At 35.0% G+C, this 17,687-nt stretch overlaps 1 protein-coding gene across 1 annotated transcript; it reads right to left on the reverse strand.

The window, feature by feature from the left end:
* Nucleotides 1-249: 249 nt before the first annotated feature.
* Nucleotides 250-13,944, reverse strand: dapp1 (dual adaptor of phosphotyrosine and 3-phosphoinositides). Its single transcript, XM_042501244.2, has 9 exons — nucleotides 13,836-13,944; nucleotides 9,521-9,643; nucleotides 8,254-8,387; nucleotides 7,717-7,847; nucleotides 6,515-6,562; nucleotides 5,866-5,928; nucleotides 5,591-5,676; nucleotides 4,450-4,537; nucleotides 250-1,158 (listed from the first exon to the last, which is right to left on the reverse strand). The coding sequence occupies exons 1-9, from the start codon at nucleotides 13,892-13,894 to the stop codon at nucleotides 1,135-1,137; spliced, it is 756 nt and encodes a 251-aa protein (XP_042357178.1). The 5' UTR covers nucleotides 13,895-13,944; the 3' UTR covers nucleotides 250-1,134.
* Nucleotides 13,945-17,687: the final 3,743 nt, after the last annotated feature.

A 17,687-nucleotide genomic window follows, 5' to 3' on the forward strand; every position in this document is an offset into this window, starting at 1 on the left:
AGATGCTGATGCTCTTTTTTGTTAAGTGTCCAACAATAAAAAATAGGGCACTTTCACTTTACTCTTGCTGCAACCTGAAGCCTTTCAAGGTGTTGCTAACAAAGTCGTCCGTTTAACTGAACTTTAATATAGCGATGACAGTTTAGTGTATAGTTACATGTTGACTTGTTGACTGTTGTCATTGTTTTGTTGACAGTCATGTATGATTGTGTTAGAGGAGTGATTGCATAATTAATCATTTGTAATACATCCATTAGTTGGTTGTTTTTATTATTCAAGTCATTTTCTACACACATAAATGAGTCACACAAGGCAGGTTTCCATTACAGATTTGCACAAAACTTGAATGATATTTTCAAAATTTCGATAATTTTTATTGTGCCCATCCAACGCACACCTGTGTAGTAATGATGTTTTTACAGCATCTTGTTATGTCACACCTGTCAGCTAGGACTGTTATGCTCACTAATACAATTTTTTTAATTTTTGCACATTTTTACAAATCTGTGCAATTAAAAAAAATAACATTATAAAATAAGAAGGTTGTCCTCAGTGTACAAAGAAAAGCCTACGATCTTTTATTTCAACTTGTGAAAAATAGTAGTAAAAACAAAATAGTTGCGTATATATTTTTTGGGGAGAAACTATGAATAAAGTTTGGCGTATAAATAAGACAAATGCATTATGTCCTCCTATTTCAGTTGCTTCCCCAGTAAGAAACAGTGAGCTTGGAGCTGAGAGCTGAAGACGGGAGCAAACTCGCAAAATATTGAGAGACAGACTTGTCGGTTTTGGTGTAACAGAATAATGCTGGAAATATCCTTGAAGCTTGTAGCTATTAAAACAAAGGATGTTAGTATGAACAAGCATCCTCTGGGTAAGAAAAGCAGTGACTGCTAAGAGGTCACTCATGAGAAGTGAAGCATCTTTAGCTGATCTTGAAACAACGTGGAGTCACATCCAAGTATTTAGTCTTTAGTCAGAACACTGAGGGAAATGTGTCCCAGTGTTATTCATGCTTGGGTTTACTATTCACTTTTAAATGGTGCTGTTCTTCATTGTTCATCCAGCTGCTGTGACGACTTCTGTGAACATTTGGCTTCTTTCCATCTCCAGCGTCTCCTCCCACAGCGGTCATCGACCTTTACTTATCTGTGACTGGAGACAGACAGACAGTCAGTAGGCGGGTTTCCATTACAGATTTGTGCAAAAACAATATTTTCAAAATGTCGATTAAACACAATTGCGAGATGACTGTGTTTTCTTTTGAGTGATGTTCTGCAACTTCTCATCAGGTGATGATATTCCAAGAAGCATCGTGATGGATGTTCAAAACATTAGCAGCTTTATTTCAATTGCAGCCACCACACTAGCCGACATTATTTCCAATCCAAGGCCACGTAGGCGTGTTATTGAGCTCCTCATACATGGGAGTGGCGACGTATTAGATTATATTAGATTAGATATTTTATTTGTCCAAAATGTGGAAAATTGTCTTTGGCTTAACAAAAACACAATGACATGGATTACAAACAAAACAACATTTAAAAACAAAGAGATTAAGAGAGCACTTAACAAAAGTAAAGACATCACCACCATTAACACTGTTCATTAATAGAGAACATTATTTAAAAAAAAATAGAAAAGTTCAAAATGTAAATTGACACACGGTACAGTATTCAAAAAGTTTCTTTCCTTATCATTTCACCATTTGCGCAGTTAAAACTAACGAAACCCTACAACAACCGGGGTGGGCTGTGGTTTAGTTAATTTAAGAATTATATATGAGGGATTTCTGGGCACTGATAGTCCATGATTTCACAGATTGTGGATTCAAAACTTCTGGATGATCAACTTTTGAAGAGTTATGTGATGCAATAACAGCTCATGTAGCTCCTGCTGCATCATGAGGGAGCCAGTTCCTACAAACAACTACATAGCCATAGCATCATGTGACCTAGAAGAGCCAAAGCCATTGCAGTTTTGCAAAATATGGCCTTTTCAAATTGCCTGAAATACCACCTCATACAAGTGTAAAAACATTTTTGTGATAAATGTCATTTTTTTCCCAATTTGATGTGTTTCCATTGGGCGTATTTTATATTTGCAATTTTAATTTGCACAATTTTAGGGTTAAAGGAAACCTGGGTATAGCCAGCTGCAGACATGCACAATGCCATGCATAATAAATAAAATCAGCCTTTACATGCTGTAAAACTGTCAAGTCAGCATACATTTGCTGCTGCCACTTTCAGAACACTGAGTTACTTAAAAACAAATCATAATGTACATTTTGACTCCTGGCAGGAAGCTTTCTTAAAGACTGCTAGAATTAGTCTGAGTAAGTCTGCTGTTACATATGTGTTGTTCTTGTGGTCAATCTCGTTGATTCTCCTGCTACAGCTTTCTCTGTTTTATCATAACCTTTGGCAATAGTACACAATTCTGTTTTTGGTCTGACGTTTGTACAAACCAGGGCTAGCTACGCTTAGGGTTGTGGTGAACAATTTCTGAAACCAGCGTGGATGTAAGAAAAGAACAACTTTATTTCTTATTGTTACATCATGTGACATTTAACAGAACAACTGTTGAAATGAATGGGAAAATATTTTAGCTTAAATATTTTAGCCTAAAATGTGGCTCTCAAAAATTGAGGGCAGCTGATATTGTATTCATTTATTGTTTTTACAGTGCACAAACATTTTCTGCAGTTAAGCACAGATTCAACTTTGATGTAAAACACTACAAGAGTATGGTCTTACAGTACAGCATTGTGTTGTTTTAACCAGCAGAGGGTCTGCGGTTGGACAAACATGGTATTTTGAGAAATAAGGAAGTACCTTAGTGTGACACAAGCTGTGTGACATGTCACTCACTTTCTGTCTGTTTGCACAGCTGAAAGCAAAACACCTCCCAGAGAAACTGCAAGTGTGGTAATTATCAACTCTCCCTTAACCAGCCATGCCTTCTGCTACTGACCTCAACTGGGGATTTCCTCAATTTCCCAGAAAGCTTTTCAACAATCCCCAAGAGGACCTGTGTATGCCCAGAGATATTCTTTAGTAGTTTTTGTTCTATTTTCTTCTTTATTTCATTTTATTTCATTTTTTTGTAAGGGGACCATATTAAAACATACATGTTACCATTTGATGCACTGCACCACATTGTATTCATTCACATCTTCAATTCACAACTTCAGTTCACATCTGCAGTCCCTTGACAGGTCAGAACGAAGACAGAGCACGATATCCATCATAATATGTACTGTACATACATTTTATGTTCTTTATATTCTATTTCTAATTTTATATTTTATTTTTATATTTTTATTCTTCCCCTATGTTAACTGTTTTGCCCCAAGTCATATTCCTTGTATGTATAAATCTACTTTGCAATAAAAAGCAATTCTGATTATGATTCTGATATAAAATAATATAAGAAGAGAAAAGAAAAAAACAACACACAATACAAACAATACACACAACAGCACATGATATAAAGTGATACAAAAAAGAAGACACAAGACAATACAACATAAAACTACACTAAAAAGCACATCACTTACAAAACACAGAATCAAAAGCTACACACAATAACTGCACTACAATATGGAATAAAGCGAGGAGGCCCTTCAGCAGTTTAACCCTTTGAAACCTGAACTAAATGTGTTGATTTCTTTCAAAAATATGTGAAGAAGGTTGTTTTTAAGGAAATTAGGAAAAGGCACCTGAAGATTACCTGAAAAATGGTAAGAAAAATAAGAAATGAAAAGAATAAAACATAAATGAAGAAATGACCTGAAAAAGGTGCTTAAAAATTATAAGGGAGTTTATTATAAAATGTATAAATATGTAATTGTGATCATTATAAATATAGTTTTTCCCTAGCTTTTTTCTTTTTTTAGTTGGACATTTTTCCCTAACTTTTTGTAAATAATGTTCCAAATCTTCTTATTTCTTGTAATTTGTGTAACATTTCTTAACAGCTTGGTCATTACCTTTATCTATTTATTTATTTATTTGTTCATTCATTTATTTATTCATTTATTAATTTTTTAATTTATTATTTATATTTATTTATTTTGCACAGTAAAAACAAAACAGCAGAACAACACCAAAATAGAAGCAGATTGTGCAGGTGAGATACAGAAAACCTCTAGAGGCTGATAAAAGAATTACCTCAAAATGGATTTACAAAAACGAAAAAGAATCCTGCAATATTAAGAAATGAGAACAAGTAGATAATGGATCAGTAAAGTACCGATTTTACCACATTTTTGAAGGTAATCGCACCAAATTACAAGCTCAGAGGTTTAAAAACTTTTGAAAGGCATCTGAAAACAGCACAATGAGAGTTATGAAACTCCAGGTTTCAAAGGGTTATGTGACTGGCAAAAAATATCCTGTTTCCTGTCATGCTGTGTAAAACATGCAGTGTGAACAAACTCACCAGTTTCCACCTCAGAATCTTGATCCACTCGTCTGCCTCCACACCCGTCTTTGCACACAGATAAAACGTCCTCTCAGGAAACACCAGACTGTGGACACACAGAGATAGCATAGCATTCAGAGTTACTGTATGTATTACAGTATATTATCTAGTTTTTACATGTGAACAGTCATGTCTGCAAACTAAGAGCTAACAGAGGACAGTGTCCTGAATCTAGTATTTCTCAGAAACCAATGCAGAGTTTTGTTTGATAGTTAGGTGTGTTTTAGATCAGCGATGTTTCTCAGGATTAAATGATAGCTTCACTATTTTACAAGTCTGCCTCACAGCAATCCTCCATGCAGTAAAACAGGTTTTGCATTCTGCGAGTATTCCTCCTGTTCACTGTGGCCATTAAAGTGATACTCCACAACCCAAATGATTAATTGTATATCAGATACTCACCCTGAGTTTTCTTGAACTTGTGAAAAAAAATCTTTTTTTCCCACATCTCCCATTAAATTCTGCCTTAACTCTTGTCTGGCCTTTGTTTGGCATTATTGACTAACTTCAATTGTTTTATTAACTCTGGGGTTTAAATGTTATGACAGTTATGGCTTACTAACTCACTGTAACTAAGGCTATCCAGCCAGTTTTATGCATATATTTAACTGCAGTATTGGAGTTTTTGTAAAAAGGTTAAGATGGTCAGTGGTTGTAACCTCCATAAAGTCACTGCTGCCTTTTCAGGTCACGTGTCCTTCTCTTTTTCTTCCCCTGTTTCCTTCTGTTGTTAAACAGCTAACACTTCCCTTTTTTTAAACAACACAAATGTTGCAACCATGGGGAAGTACAGCCAGCTGCTGGCACAGACTGCTTTGCTGTGACTTATCTCTGACTTAGATTTGGGTTGCTTTTTTGTCATATTGTTGGTGTTATCTGATAAATATTACGTACATTTGTCTTTATACTATAGTGTATGGGCCTAAGCCATCGCTTTGCCTCTACAGCAGCCCAGTTTAGAAACAGCAAACATTTTTAATAAAATGTTTGGCTCCTATTGAAGAGTGAAACATTGTTCAATTTTTACATTCCTTTATGATAAATAATCCCTAGTTATACATGTCGTCTCAGTGCTGATCACTGACTGAGCATCGCTTACCAGAAGCAGTTGACTCTTTCCTGAGAATAGTCAAACTGGACTGCAGAGCAGCCTCTCAGATCCAGGGTCCGGATGGGCTCCTCACACTGCAACAGAGACACTTAACAGCTAAGAGTACACATACCCATCACAAGAACCCCTACTTGTTTGTGTAGTGTGACTTGGAGCAGCTTAAACTTTGTACAGTTATCCATTTACTGGAATCAGAATGATGAGCTGACATTGTGAAATATCTCATGTAGCACACCATGTCCCAAAGCTGAAGACAGACTCACCATGTTGTCTTTGAAGTATTTGAGTTCATATCTGTTGAGTGTGAACCACCTCTGTTTCCAGCTCTGCAGAAAGATTTAGCGGTTATATTTTAGGGAGACAATGGACCAAATGTTTCTAAAATCCCTTTCCATCAAAATTAGCGCTTGCACACAGATTTTTCAAACACAGGTAAATCTGCTAAATATAGGTGACAGACTGCATTCCCACTGCCAGTGAACACACCGATGCAGCACACTGGTCTGCCTCTCTTGTGTGTGTGTGTGTGTGTGTGTGTGTGTGTGTGTGTGTGTGTGTGTGTGTGTGTTGGTTGTTTTGTTGGTGTGACTGTGCGACTCACAGGCCGGAGAACAGGTAAACAGTAGAAAGCAGTAGGAACAGAAGATTGTAGAAACTTTTTCAGTAGCTACTGCTGACTGGAACCTGGGCAGTAAAAACTGTCTACTCCGGAGTCATTTAACCCTGGTGTGAATGCCGATTGTACATATTGTCATTGCATTAAAAAGCCAGATGCCAGCTGTTTTTTTGTGCAGTGGGATGAGGCTTAAATGAGTTCTGCTCCCCTCCAGTTTGATAATGCTTTCAACCACACATTTCTTGATAAAAGCTAATTTGTGTTCAGACTCTATCCCATAGTTCCACAGCTCTTACCTTCACAAATGCTCCTTGTTTCACCAGATAGCCTTCCTTTGTGCCCAGCTGAAAAGACATGATTTACATTAGTAGTAAATTGAATCTACTGGGATTAAGTATTGACTTTTGTGGATAATTCTGGTTAACTGAACTTAGATCTGGGCCAAAATTAGGGCTAAATATTGTGTCAAAAATGCCAATACCAGTACCCTTAAAGTGAGTACTGATACGGTATAGAACTTCATTTGATACCCATTTGTCTACTTCATTTGTTGCCCATCATGTGAATGGGAGCATTAATTTGTGTAAAATGTCACCAGATGCCACAGATGTGCAATATAGTAATGCTTTTGAATGTTTTGGTGGCATGTGCAGCCTTACCACATAACAGACTGTACGAGCTGTAGCTGCTATAGTAGTGGGCCAATCACACATTGCATTAAAAAAACAATGGTTGCAGTGATACCATACAAACAGTCACTTTTTTTTTAGATTTGGATACAAAAACGCAAATATTTAACGCAAAAAATGCAGACATTGTTTGACTGGAGAAGTTTGAAAACTCCTTGGCACTGGGTTATCTCTGCAGTTGGTTGTATTTAATTGAAGTTGGTAACCTCTCTCTGTCTCTCTGGTAGTTTCTGACAAATTTGAAGACATTTCCTAAAGGCATTCTAGAGATATTGCGTTCATGAAAATGGAGTGAACATATGAACAGACTATCCAAAAACACCATGCCTTTGGCCACATATGTCGCTTGCCCAGAGGCACAAAAAAAAAAAAACAGTTACCTTGATGTTGTTGATGCTTTGAGGAAAAGTTTCACTACTAAAGTTGGATAGTGAAGAAAGTCAAGTTTTGTCAAGACACAACTCTTGTAGTTTGATGTCAAAGGTTCCAAACTGAGGTGATGTGATTAAAACTGAGCAAACAACTGCATTCACTGGCGGAAACTGAGAGATGTGTTTAAATGCTCAGCTCCAACTTGGGGTGCTCCAATTGCCAAATAGTTTGGGTACATAGAACATAACTCTGTTTATTATAAGCTACGATTGGACATTGTAATAATCCAGAATTATCTTTTAAAACTGACTTGAATAATGTTGAGTTTGACCTCTCTTATAGATTACTTTGGTCACATCAAATCACAGAAGTACTTTGATATATTTTGGTATATTTCAGTATGAGCTGCTCACAGATGTGTGCAGTAGGTGTCATACCGATGGTGCATTCGGCACCAGATCGTTTTCTGTGCGGCCCGTCTGTATGGCAGTGTGAACTCGCACTGACTCGTAGATGGATGGCTCCTCTACACGCCATGGGTACGGACACTTCAGTACGATGAGGGTTCCTGGTTCAGAGGCAGAGGGTAGGTTATAGACCTGAATACCTAACACTAAAACACATAAGAAATACAACATCCAACAACACAATGGACATGTGTGGGTTTTTTGTCTTGCTGTGGAATCAACCATGTCACTGCACAGAAGAAGGAGTGCATCCACTACCAACTCACCTAGCACCACTGAGCTAGCAAATGTTACAGCTAAGCATATAAGGATGAACTGTCCCTTTGAGGCTTTTTGTGGCAAACTTGGTTACTTCTAGTGTAACCTCATAAAGGCTGAAAGAAAGTAACCTTCCCAATGAAAGTGTTGAACCAGAAAGAGAGCGAACACAGCAATGTGTTGTTTAACTGTATGAGCTGGTTACATACATTAAGCCTAGTTAGTTAGCAGATGTAAGGTTGTGCATACCTGCGTCACTGCCCAGCAGAGGCTGGTTAGCAAAGTGGTTGACGAAGTCTTGAAGGGTTGCAAACTCGTTAAACCCAAACACATAGGAGTTGTTTCTGCGTGTCACGTGAAAATGCTTGACAGAATCCTTCGCCCTGTGTGTCAAATGGCAAACAACATTTAATGTTACACTTGCAAAAATGTTAACATGCAAAAATACAGTTATCAGTGTTCTATAAGTATTTGCTTGATTGCTTCCTGTCTTAGTGATGTGCTTGCTTTTAACAGCATTTTAGAGTCCTGCATTGCTCTGATTTTCAAAATCTAAAGCTGAACTGGCACCACAATGTGCCATTACGCACCTGCCCTGCCACCGACACATATAACCACAATATGACCTGAACCTTCCACAAAAGATCAGCCTGAGCTGAAAACACACATTCTATAATAACCACACACTAGACAGTAGATATATCGTGATTACATTGGGACATTTCATACATGTGAAACAAAGATAATATCTACTTTAAACAAAGGCAATGCAGCATATCTCCACAATTAACATGCCTGTTAGTCACAAACCTGATTGAAGTGACTCTTGTGCTCTATATTGTAGAGGAAAGAGCTAGCATATTTAATATCTTATATTATATTATATTTATATTTTTTGTTTGATTGAGAACTGATCATGGAAATAAATTAGACAAAACACCATCTATGATCACCTATTTTGCAAGTCTGGGCACCCATCAGATTGGTGGCAGATTTCCCTGGCTGACATTAGTTTGTCTACCTTCAGATTTTGTCTGACATAAATGATACTAATTATTGTCAATGTTAAGGTAATGGGAAAAAAAAGCAACTGCAGCAACAAACTATTAGTTTCTCTTAAAATCTTTTTGTCTATGTTGTTGTGGTTTGTTCACAGTCTCCTATCATCTGTTTACTGCCCTCACTGTTGATCTACGTAATTTTCATCTTGCAAATGAGTGTATCAACATTAATAAACATTTGTTTTCTCATTTTCATTCAACACAAGAACACAAAACAAGATGAAGGTACCAAGTAAAGGCTAGAGTGTGTACGATGTGTGCAGCACTGAGAAGATGTCTCTGTTCGACATTCAACCTGTTTGCCGCTTGCTAACTTGTTTGGTATATGATGTAATAGGTCACTCTCCCCGTGTGCTTACTGGGACAAGGGCAGTAGTCCAATTAAATGGCCTAATTGAGCTATACTGTAACTCTAGCGCTCTAGAACTGAATGATGGTCCTATAAGCAGTCTGACCTGACAGACAGGGCGAAACAGCCTGGTCCCTCATTGCTGTTTCTGAGGAGATAACTTCCATCAGTCCCATTGGACAAGAGAAGGGCCTCTGCAGCATGGCGGGACAGGTCAAAGTGGTACCACCTTCAACAAAGAAACAAGAAAAAATGTTTATTTTATATCTAAGTGTTAAGTATACATGAAATTTAGCTGCATTTACTTAATTTTGTGAAGTTGTTGCAACATAAAAATGTCAAATGAAAGCACCTTGTTCTCTCTAAGTGTTAGCAACTTCAGTAAACCAAGTTCATCTGAGTTCACTTGATCATGACAGGATGACATCAGGAGATCTGTGAGTTCTGTTTACTTACATTTTTCAAGGCAGTGGTCTTCCTAGATTTTTTTAAAGTAAAATCAACTTGTCAGAATTTATAAGGGAATCTAAAGTGCCACATTCTTTAGGAAAGCATGATGATAAAATGAATGCTTGGAACCCTTTCAGTGAGTCTAACAAGGCCAAGTCAAGTGGGGCATCTCTTCCTTTTCCCCTCTTCATTTATTGTCAGTGATATATACTTTAGTGACTGTTTTATCCTCTGCTGCTCTGTGGGGAATCCTTACTGGTCCATGTGAATAATGTCAGCATAGATTAGAAACAGGAATGTCCACATTCACTTGCATTAAGGTGAGCTGTGAGCATTCATATCCTGGGTACAGCTGAAGTCTGGTTTCGGTTAAACAACAAGATCCGGCAGTTAAAAGACATGAGGTGATAAATAAGATATATAGTGCATTCAGAAAGTATTCAGGCCCCTTCACTTTTTTTCCACATTTTCTTATGTTGCAGCATTATGCTAAAATTGTTTAAATTCATTGTTTCCCCCATCAACCTACATCCAGTAAACCATAATGACAAAGCAAGTTTATTAAAAAGGAAAAACTGGAATATCACATTGACATAAGTATTCTGACCCTTTGCCATGACACTTGAAATTTAGTTCAGGTGCCTCAGATTTCTCTTGATCATCTTTGATATGCTTCCCTAACTTGACTGGAGTCCACCTAAATTCAGTTGATTGGACATGATTTGGAAAGGCACCCATCTGTCTATATAAGGTCACACAACTAACAATGCATATCAGAGCAAAAACCATGCCATGATGTTGAAGGAACTGCCTGCAGAGCTCAGAGACAGGATCGTGTCGAGGCACAGATGTGGGGAAGGCCACAAACTGAGCAATCGGGGGAAAAGGGCATTGGTAAGAGAGGTCACCAAAGACCCAGTGGTCACTCTGGCTGAGCTCCAGAGATCCTGTGTTGAGATGGGAGAAACGTCCAACAGGACAACCATCACTGCAACAATCCACTGATATGGGCTCCAGGACTGGCTTAGGGACAACTCTGTGAATGTTCTTGAGTGGCCAAGCCAGAACCCTGACTAAATGCAATCAAACATCTCTGGAGAGACCTGAAAATGGCCGTTCATCAATGATCGCCATCCAACCTGACTGAGCTTGAGAGGATCTGCAGAGAAGAATGGCAGAAAATCTCCAAAGAAAAAAGCTTGTTGCATGATACCCAAGACTCGATGCTGTAATCGCTGTCTGTCAATGTGATATTTCAGTTTTTCCTTTTTAATACATTTGCAAAAATTTCTAAAATTTTGTTTCCGCTTTGTCATTATGATGTATTGAGTGTAGATTGATGAGGGGGGAAATTAATCTAAACCATTTTAGCAAAAGGCTGCAAAAGAAGAAAAAGGTGAAGGAGTCTGAATACTTTCTGAATGCACTTTGAAAGTCGAAGTAAAAAGAACAGAGACCAGTAAGTTAAAATAAGAGAATTGATGTAAAATAATTGTTTCAAAAAATTTTTAAAAAAATTAATAAAGGCCAGATCAGTTAAACAGGCTTTCAAATGTCACTGAAAATGTTGACAGATCCTCTCATGGCTTCTCTTATAGCTTTTGGAAGGGTACTTCATCATTTTTTAGCGTAGTTAACAAAGGCTGCACTAACTATTTGCTTGTGTGTATAACTGTGTGTATTTAAAAAGCCAGCAGCAGAAGATCTGCAAGTTGGAGGGACGATAGAACAACAAAAAGTCTGCAATGTAGGCCAGTACCAGACCATTAAGATCTTTAAAAACAAGTAAAATAACCTTCAAATCTGTTCTACAAGATACAGGGAGCCAGTGGCGTGTCGCTAAGTCTGGGTTATATGCTCCCTCTTCTTTGGTTTGGTTACATGTAAAAAGTTTAGCAGCACAATTTATTCAATCGGCTGTTTCAGAAGGCCGATTAAAAGAGCAAATTGTGATCAATTTGAAATTAAATCATGGATACATTTTTCAGCATCTTTATTGGATAGGAACAACTGTACATTTGGTTTGGGTGCTTCTTAAGTGAAAAAAACTGTTTTGTTATCTTTAAATCACTTCAGATTAAATCTCTGGAACCAGATGTACAAACTGGCAAGACCTCTTTTAGCTTTCAAAATTCTGTTTCAAAAAGTTATTGCTCATCCATTTTTTTCAACTGCAGTCATTCCAGTGTACAGACAGCAAAGTGCGTTGTCATCCTCAGGGTCGAGTGAAATGTATAGCTGCATATCATCAGCATAACTATGAAAATTAAAGTGTATGTTCCCTGATGACATTACCCAAGTAACCTCTCAGAGGAAATGGGGAAGATTTTTTTCTGTTAAACAGCCCTCAGACTGTTGGACAGATGCAAAGGAAATCATTTAAAGGATGTGAAAGTCCATTATTTGCATAAAGAGCTGCCAAGAGTGTGTATACAAAGAACAAGCTAAATTGAAAGTCTGTAGACATATCATAGAGGATTATGGATAGTGAGTGATAGTGTGGATGTTTTGTTTATCAGGTAGATCTGCAACTGTCTTCATCATTCTAAAATTCTAACACAATAACTGTTGAGGAAATTTATATTCTATATTATACTTATATTCACTTGTTCCACCATTGCATAGGTATGGTAGGAATTTGTTGTTAACAGCATTACTAATCTTGAAACCTATTTTTGTCATGCAATGCTAGAGTCAAATTCACAGAATAAATGTTTAGATGACAAATCAGCTACATTTAAATCCATCCCATAATAATCTGGGCTGCTCCAACAACAAATCAACAATCACCAGCAATCTGAATAGAAAATTAGGCCAACATTTGCATTAGCCTCACCCTTTGCATTATTGTGGTTTGGTGTATCAGTGTCTCTTGCTTGAAAAATTGTGGCTCTCAAGAATATTCATTCACTTGGGATAATAACAGAGTAACTTACCTATATGTAACAAAGTAAAATAAGTTTGTTTTTTGTTTTTTTTTTTAAAAAGGGACTGCACAATGATTTACTAGCCCATCAGCTAGCCCACATGATTGCTAAAGAATTCATGGATAACAGTTAACCTAACATCAGTGTGTACTGTCAATAAAATGGCTTTTATGGATAGGCCTATTTATCTTAACCCCTTATATTGAAGTGGATTTATGTTAATGTGCATGTTCAGACAGGTTTTTATTTTTCTAATAAATGAAATTTAAAATGATCAAGCAGTATGCAATATTTAAAATGTAATAAATAAAACTAAGAAATAAAAAGAAAGATAAACCCATAATTTGGCAGCCCTACTGCAGCAACTCGGAAGACCCTCTAGGCCCCCCTATTAACAACCACCAAGGCTATTAGATTCCTTTAGGGGCTGTTGCCCCCCAAGCCACCCCATTGCTTCACCCCTGTGAAACTTTCAAATATAAAATTAATTAAAATTAAAATTAAAAATATAACAGCTCTAGTGGACATTGTGACCGTTAAAAGCCTAAAGTTTTCAGTGTTATTTTGCTATTTATGATTGCTAGTGCTTGTTAGTGGTGATGTTACTGAACATTATCTGCTTTATAAAAGTGGAAAACATAGCTGAGTTGCTTGTTGTTGTACTGGATTACACTGTACAGTTGTACATGGTAAAGATCACTTAGAAAATTAGTTTTCATTCTATATTTTAACATCAGGATGACCTATATTCTGTTTTAGTGTAACTTCTGAGCATGTTTAACATTCTTTCTAACCAGTAAATTATGCTGACCTATGAACCTTTACTGTGGCAAAACACCATTCAACAAAAGCTAGAAATGATTTGTTTTGTAATTTTCTGTAATAAAATATAGAGTGCATGAAAATGTAAACAGTTTTAAGAGGTTACTAACTGTGCAATATCTACTATGCACACTGGTCGCGAGCCGTGGAAACAAGTGCTCAGAATGTGTGACCGTTTTTCTTTTCTTAAAATTACAGTGTTAAAGTCCCAGCCGTTCTTACCCCAAAGTCTCCAACTCGTCGCTGATGTCCTCTGAGGAAGCATCGCTATAGAAGCTCATGTCTCCGGTGTGATCCAGTCACAGAGCCACAGAGAGATCATGTGAAGCTGCTGCAGCAGGCAGAAGTGAAAGCTGTAAGTCAGACACGCCCAAAGAGGAAACTCACTTTACTGAGACTCTGTTTCTAATGTTGGTGCGCAGTGGTGGAATGTAACTAAGTACATTTATGAAAGTAGGCTATTGTATATGTGGCTTCTGTATACTGTATCAAAATGAAATTAAAAAGAAGCCTCAGAATAAATAAAACAGTAATAGTTAATTATATATATATATATATATATATATATATATATATATATATATATATATATATAAAATGCAAATAAAAAAAGTCGTAGTGTATTTAAATATGTAGATTTAAATATGAAAATGGAAATAAATAAATTAAAAACAGATAATATTATAGTTCGTCAAAAAAAAATTCTCACAATAAACTGTGTGATACAAACACCTCCAAAAATATGTAATGTAGACTCTCACAAAACCTTATTATATGGTAAATCTAAAAACCATGAAAAAGTCTGATGTGTTGTCCAAAAATCATCAGAAGTCATGATATAGTATGTGATTAGAAAAATCATTGAAAAAGGATTATAGTACAGTGTGTGGTCCGAAAATCATTTTAAAAAAGTGTTGTAGTGAAGTAAGTTAACCAAAAATCATCATTGTATGGGATGTTGTCCAAAAATCATAAGAAACGTCATAGGGTAGTATGCCTTAAAAAAAATTACATCATGATATAATATGTTGTCCAAAAATGATTAAAAAGGATTCAGTATAGTATGTCGTCGAAAAATCGCGAAAAAAAAACGTTATATTGTAGTTTGTCGTCCAAAAATATTTAAAAATTTCATAATATTATATGTTTTCAAAAAATAATTAAAAATGTTATAGTATATTATGTCTCCCAAAAAATCATAACAACAAAACTTCATGATATAGTATATCATCCAAAAATAAAACGGACTTGGAAAGTGTGGAAAGGATAGTATGTTGTCTTAAACCCTAAAAATTGTAAAGAATTTTAAGTTGTCCAATAATCATAAAAAACACATTAGTGCACTATATCATCCAAAAACATCATGATATAATATGTTGTCAAAAAGTGATAAAACGCATCAGAGTATAATACATTGAAAAATCATCACAAACATTATAGTATAGTCATCAAAACTGCTTTAGAATATCACAGTATAATGTGTCATTCACAAATCATAAAAAATGTAATTGTATAGTTAATTGTCCAAAATCATCAAAAATATGATAGTATACTGCCATCTACAAACCGTGAAAAAAACCTCATCAAAAACATCATTATAAAGTATGTCGTCCAAAAATGATCATAAACATCAAAGTATACTATGTCGTCAAAAATAGCACAACATAGTATGTTGTCTAAAGATTTTGAAAAAAATTGTCATAGTATAGTATATTGTTCAAAAATTGTTAAAAAATGTCATACTACAGCATGTCTACCAAACATCTTTAAAAATATCTTATTGTTGCATGTTGTTCAAAAATCATTAGATACATCATAGTAAAGAATGTTGCCCAAAATGTATTTAAAAAAACTCGTCATAGTACAGTATGTCATCCAAAGATCATCAAAAACGTCATACTGTAATATGTCATCCAATATGGCACAGTATAGTATTTTATCAAAATTTCAGAAAAAAAGTTTTAGTATAGTGTGTTGTTAAAAAAATGTGAAAAAATGTCATAGTAATGTCGGTTGCCTTAAATTTATAAAATATGTCATACTATAGTTTGTAGTCCAAAAATCTTCAAAAATAGAGTATTGACAGTGGTCCAAAAATGTTGAAAAAATATATTGGGAAACTTTTTCCTCCAAAAATTCAAAAAAACTTCATTGCATAGTATGTCGTCCAAAAATAATCAAAATCAGCACAATATAATATAATGTCAAAAAATCATGAAAAATATCATAGTAGATTGTGTCTTCAAACATCATAAAAAATATCAAAGGATCGTATTATGTCGTCCAAAAAAACTCGAAAAAACATTATAGTATAGTTTGTTGCTCAAAATTTAAAAAACAAACAAGGAAAACATCATAGTAAAGTATGTCGACCAAAAATGATCAAAAATGTCATACAAGAGTATGTCTTTAAACATCATCAAACATATCATAGTATAGTATGATGTCCTCCAAAAATCATATTATATTATTCATTCATTCATTGCCTGTAATGGCTTGTACTCATAAGGGTTGATGATTTTTTGACAATATATATACTATGACATTTTTTATCATTTTTGGAGGAAATACTATACTATAACGTTTTTGATTTTTTTGGGGCATCATATTATACTGTAACATTTTTGATGAATTTATGACAACATACTATACTATGACGTTTTTGATTATTTTTTGATGACATACTATAGTATGATGTTTTTGATGATTTTTGAACATCATACTACACTATGACCTTTTTGATGATTTTTGGACATTATACTTTAGTATGACGTTTTTGATGAATTTTGGAAGACATACTAAACTATGGCGCTTTTGTTGATTTTTGGACGACATACTATACTATGACGTTTTTCAATGATTTTTTGATGACATACTAAAGAATGATGTTTTACTTAATTTTCGGACATCATACAATAGAATGACATTTTTGATGATTTTTGGAAGACATACCAAACTATGACGCTTTTGTTGATTTTTGGACAACATACTATACTATGATGTTTTTGATTTTTTTTGGACATCATACTATACTGTAACATTTTTGATGAATTTTGGACATTATACTACGCTATGATGTTTTTGATGGTTTTTTCATGACATACAATAGTATGACATTTTTGATTATTTTTGGATGACATACCATACATTGACGTTTTTCATGATTTTTTTATGATTTACTATAGTATGGCGTTTTTGATGATTTTTTGATGACATACTAAACTGTGATGCTTTTGTTGATTTTTGCATGACATACTATACTATGACATTTTTGAGGATTTTTGGACAACATACTATACAATGAGGTTTTTTAATATTTTTGGACAACATATTATGCTATGACGTTTTATTTTTTTTAATGACATACTATAGTATAATGTTTTTGTTGATTTTTGGAAATCATACTTTACTATGACGTTTTTGATTAATTTTTGATGACATACTATATGGTAACGTTTTTGATTATTTTTGGACATTAAACTATACTATGATGCTTTTGATGTTTTTTTGATGACATACTAAAGAATGATGTTTTTACTTTATTTTTAGACTTCATACAATAGAATGACATTTTTGGTGATTTTTTCAAGACATACCATAGTATGCCTTTTTTTGAAATGATTTTTTGATGACATACTATACAATGACTTTTTTGATTATTTTTGGACATCATACTATGAAAACCACATAAAAAGGGATGACGACACACATCATTGTATAGAAAGTTGAAAAAGGTGTCCAAAAACATCATAATGTAGTGTGTCAAAAAAACTACCCAAAACGTCATACTATAGTATGGAGAAAAATATCAAAATAAAAACAAAAACAGTTAAAAACCACAAAGTATAGCATGTCGGGACGCGTCATAGTATGATATATCAAATAAAGGTCGAAAAACATCATAATATAGCATGTTGAAAAATTGACCAAAAAACGCTATAGGCGAAAAATGTCAAAATATGACATGTCCAAAAAACATCTGAAAATCACATTAAATAGCATGTTGAGATATGTCATTGTATAGATTGTTGAAAAAACAACCAAAAACGCCATACTATAGTAAGGTGAAAATGT

Source organism: Plectropomus leopardus, chromosome 14, assembly GCF_026936395.1.
Source record: "Plectropomus leopardus strain MGB_pleo_1.0 chromosome 14, ASM2693639v1, whole genome shotgun sequence".
NCBI lineage: Eukaryota > Metazoa > Chordata > Actinopteri > Perciformes > Serranidae > Plectropomus > Plectropomus leopardus.

What these genes read in the sequence shown, in the direction of transcription:
- dapp1 (XM_042501244.2), bottom strand. Translation starts at nt 13,894, where the DNA reads ATGAGCTTCTATAGCGATGCTTCCTCAGAGGACATCAGCGACGAGTTG. An exon ending in GACGAGTTGGAGACTTTGGG is followed by an intron (nt 9,644 to 13,835) that starts GTAAGAACGGCT and finishes TCTTTGTTGAAG; the next exon opens with GTGGTACCACTTTGACCTGT. An exon ending in TCTGCTGGGCAGTGACGCAG is followed by an intron (nt 7,848 to 8,253) that starts GTATGCACAACC and finishes CCTCTGAACCAG; the next exon opens with GAACCCTCATCGTACTGAAG.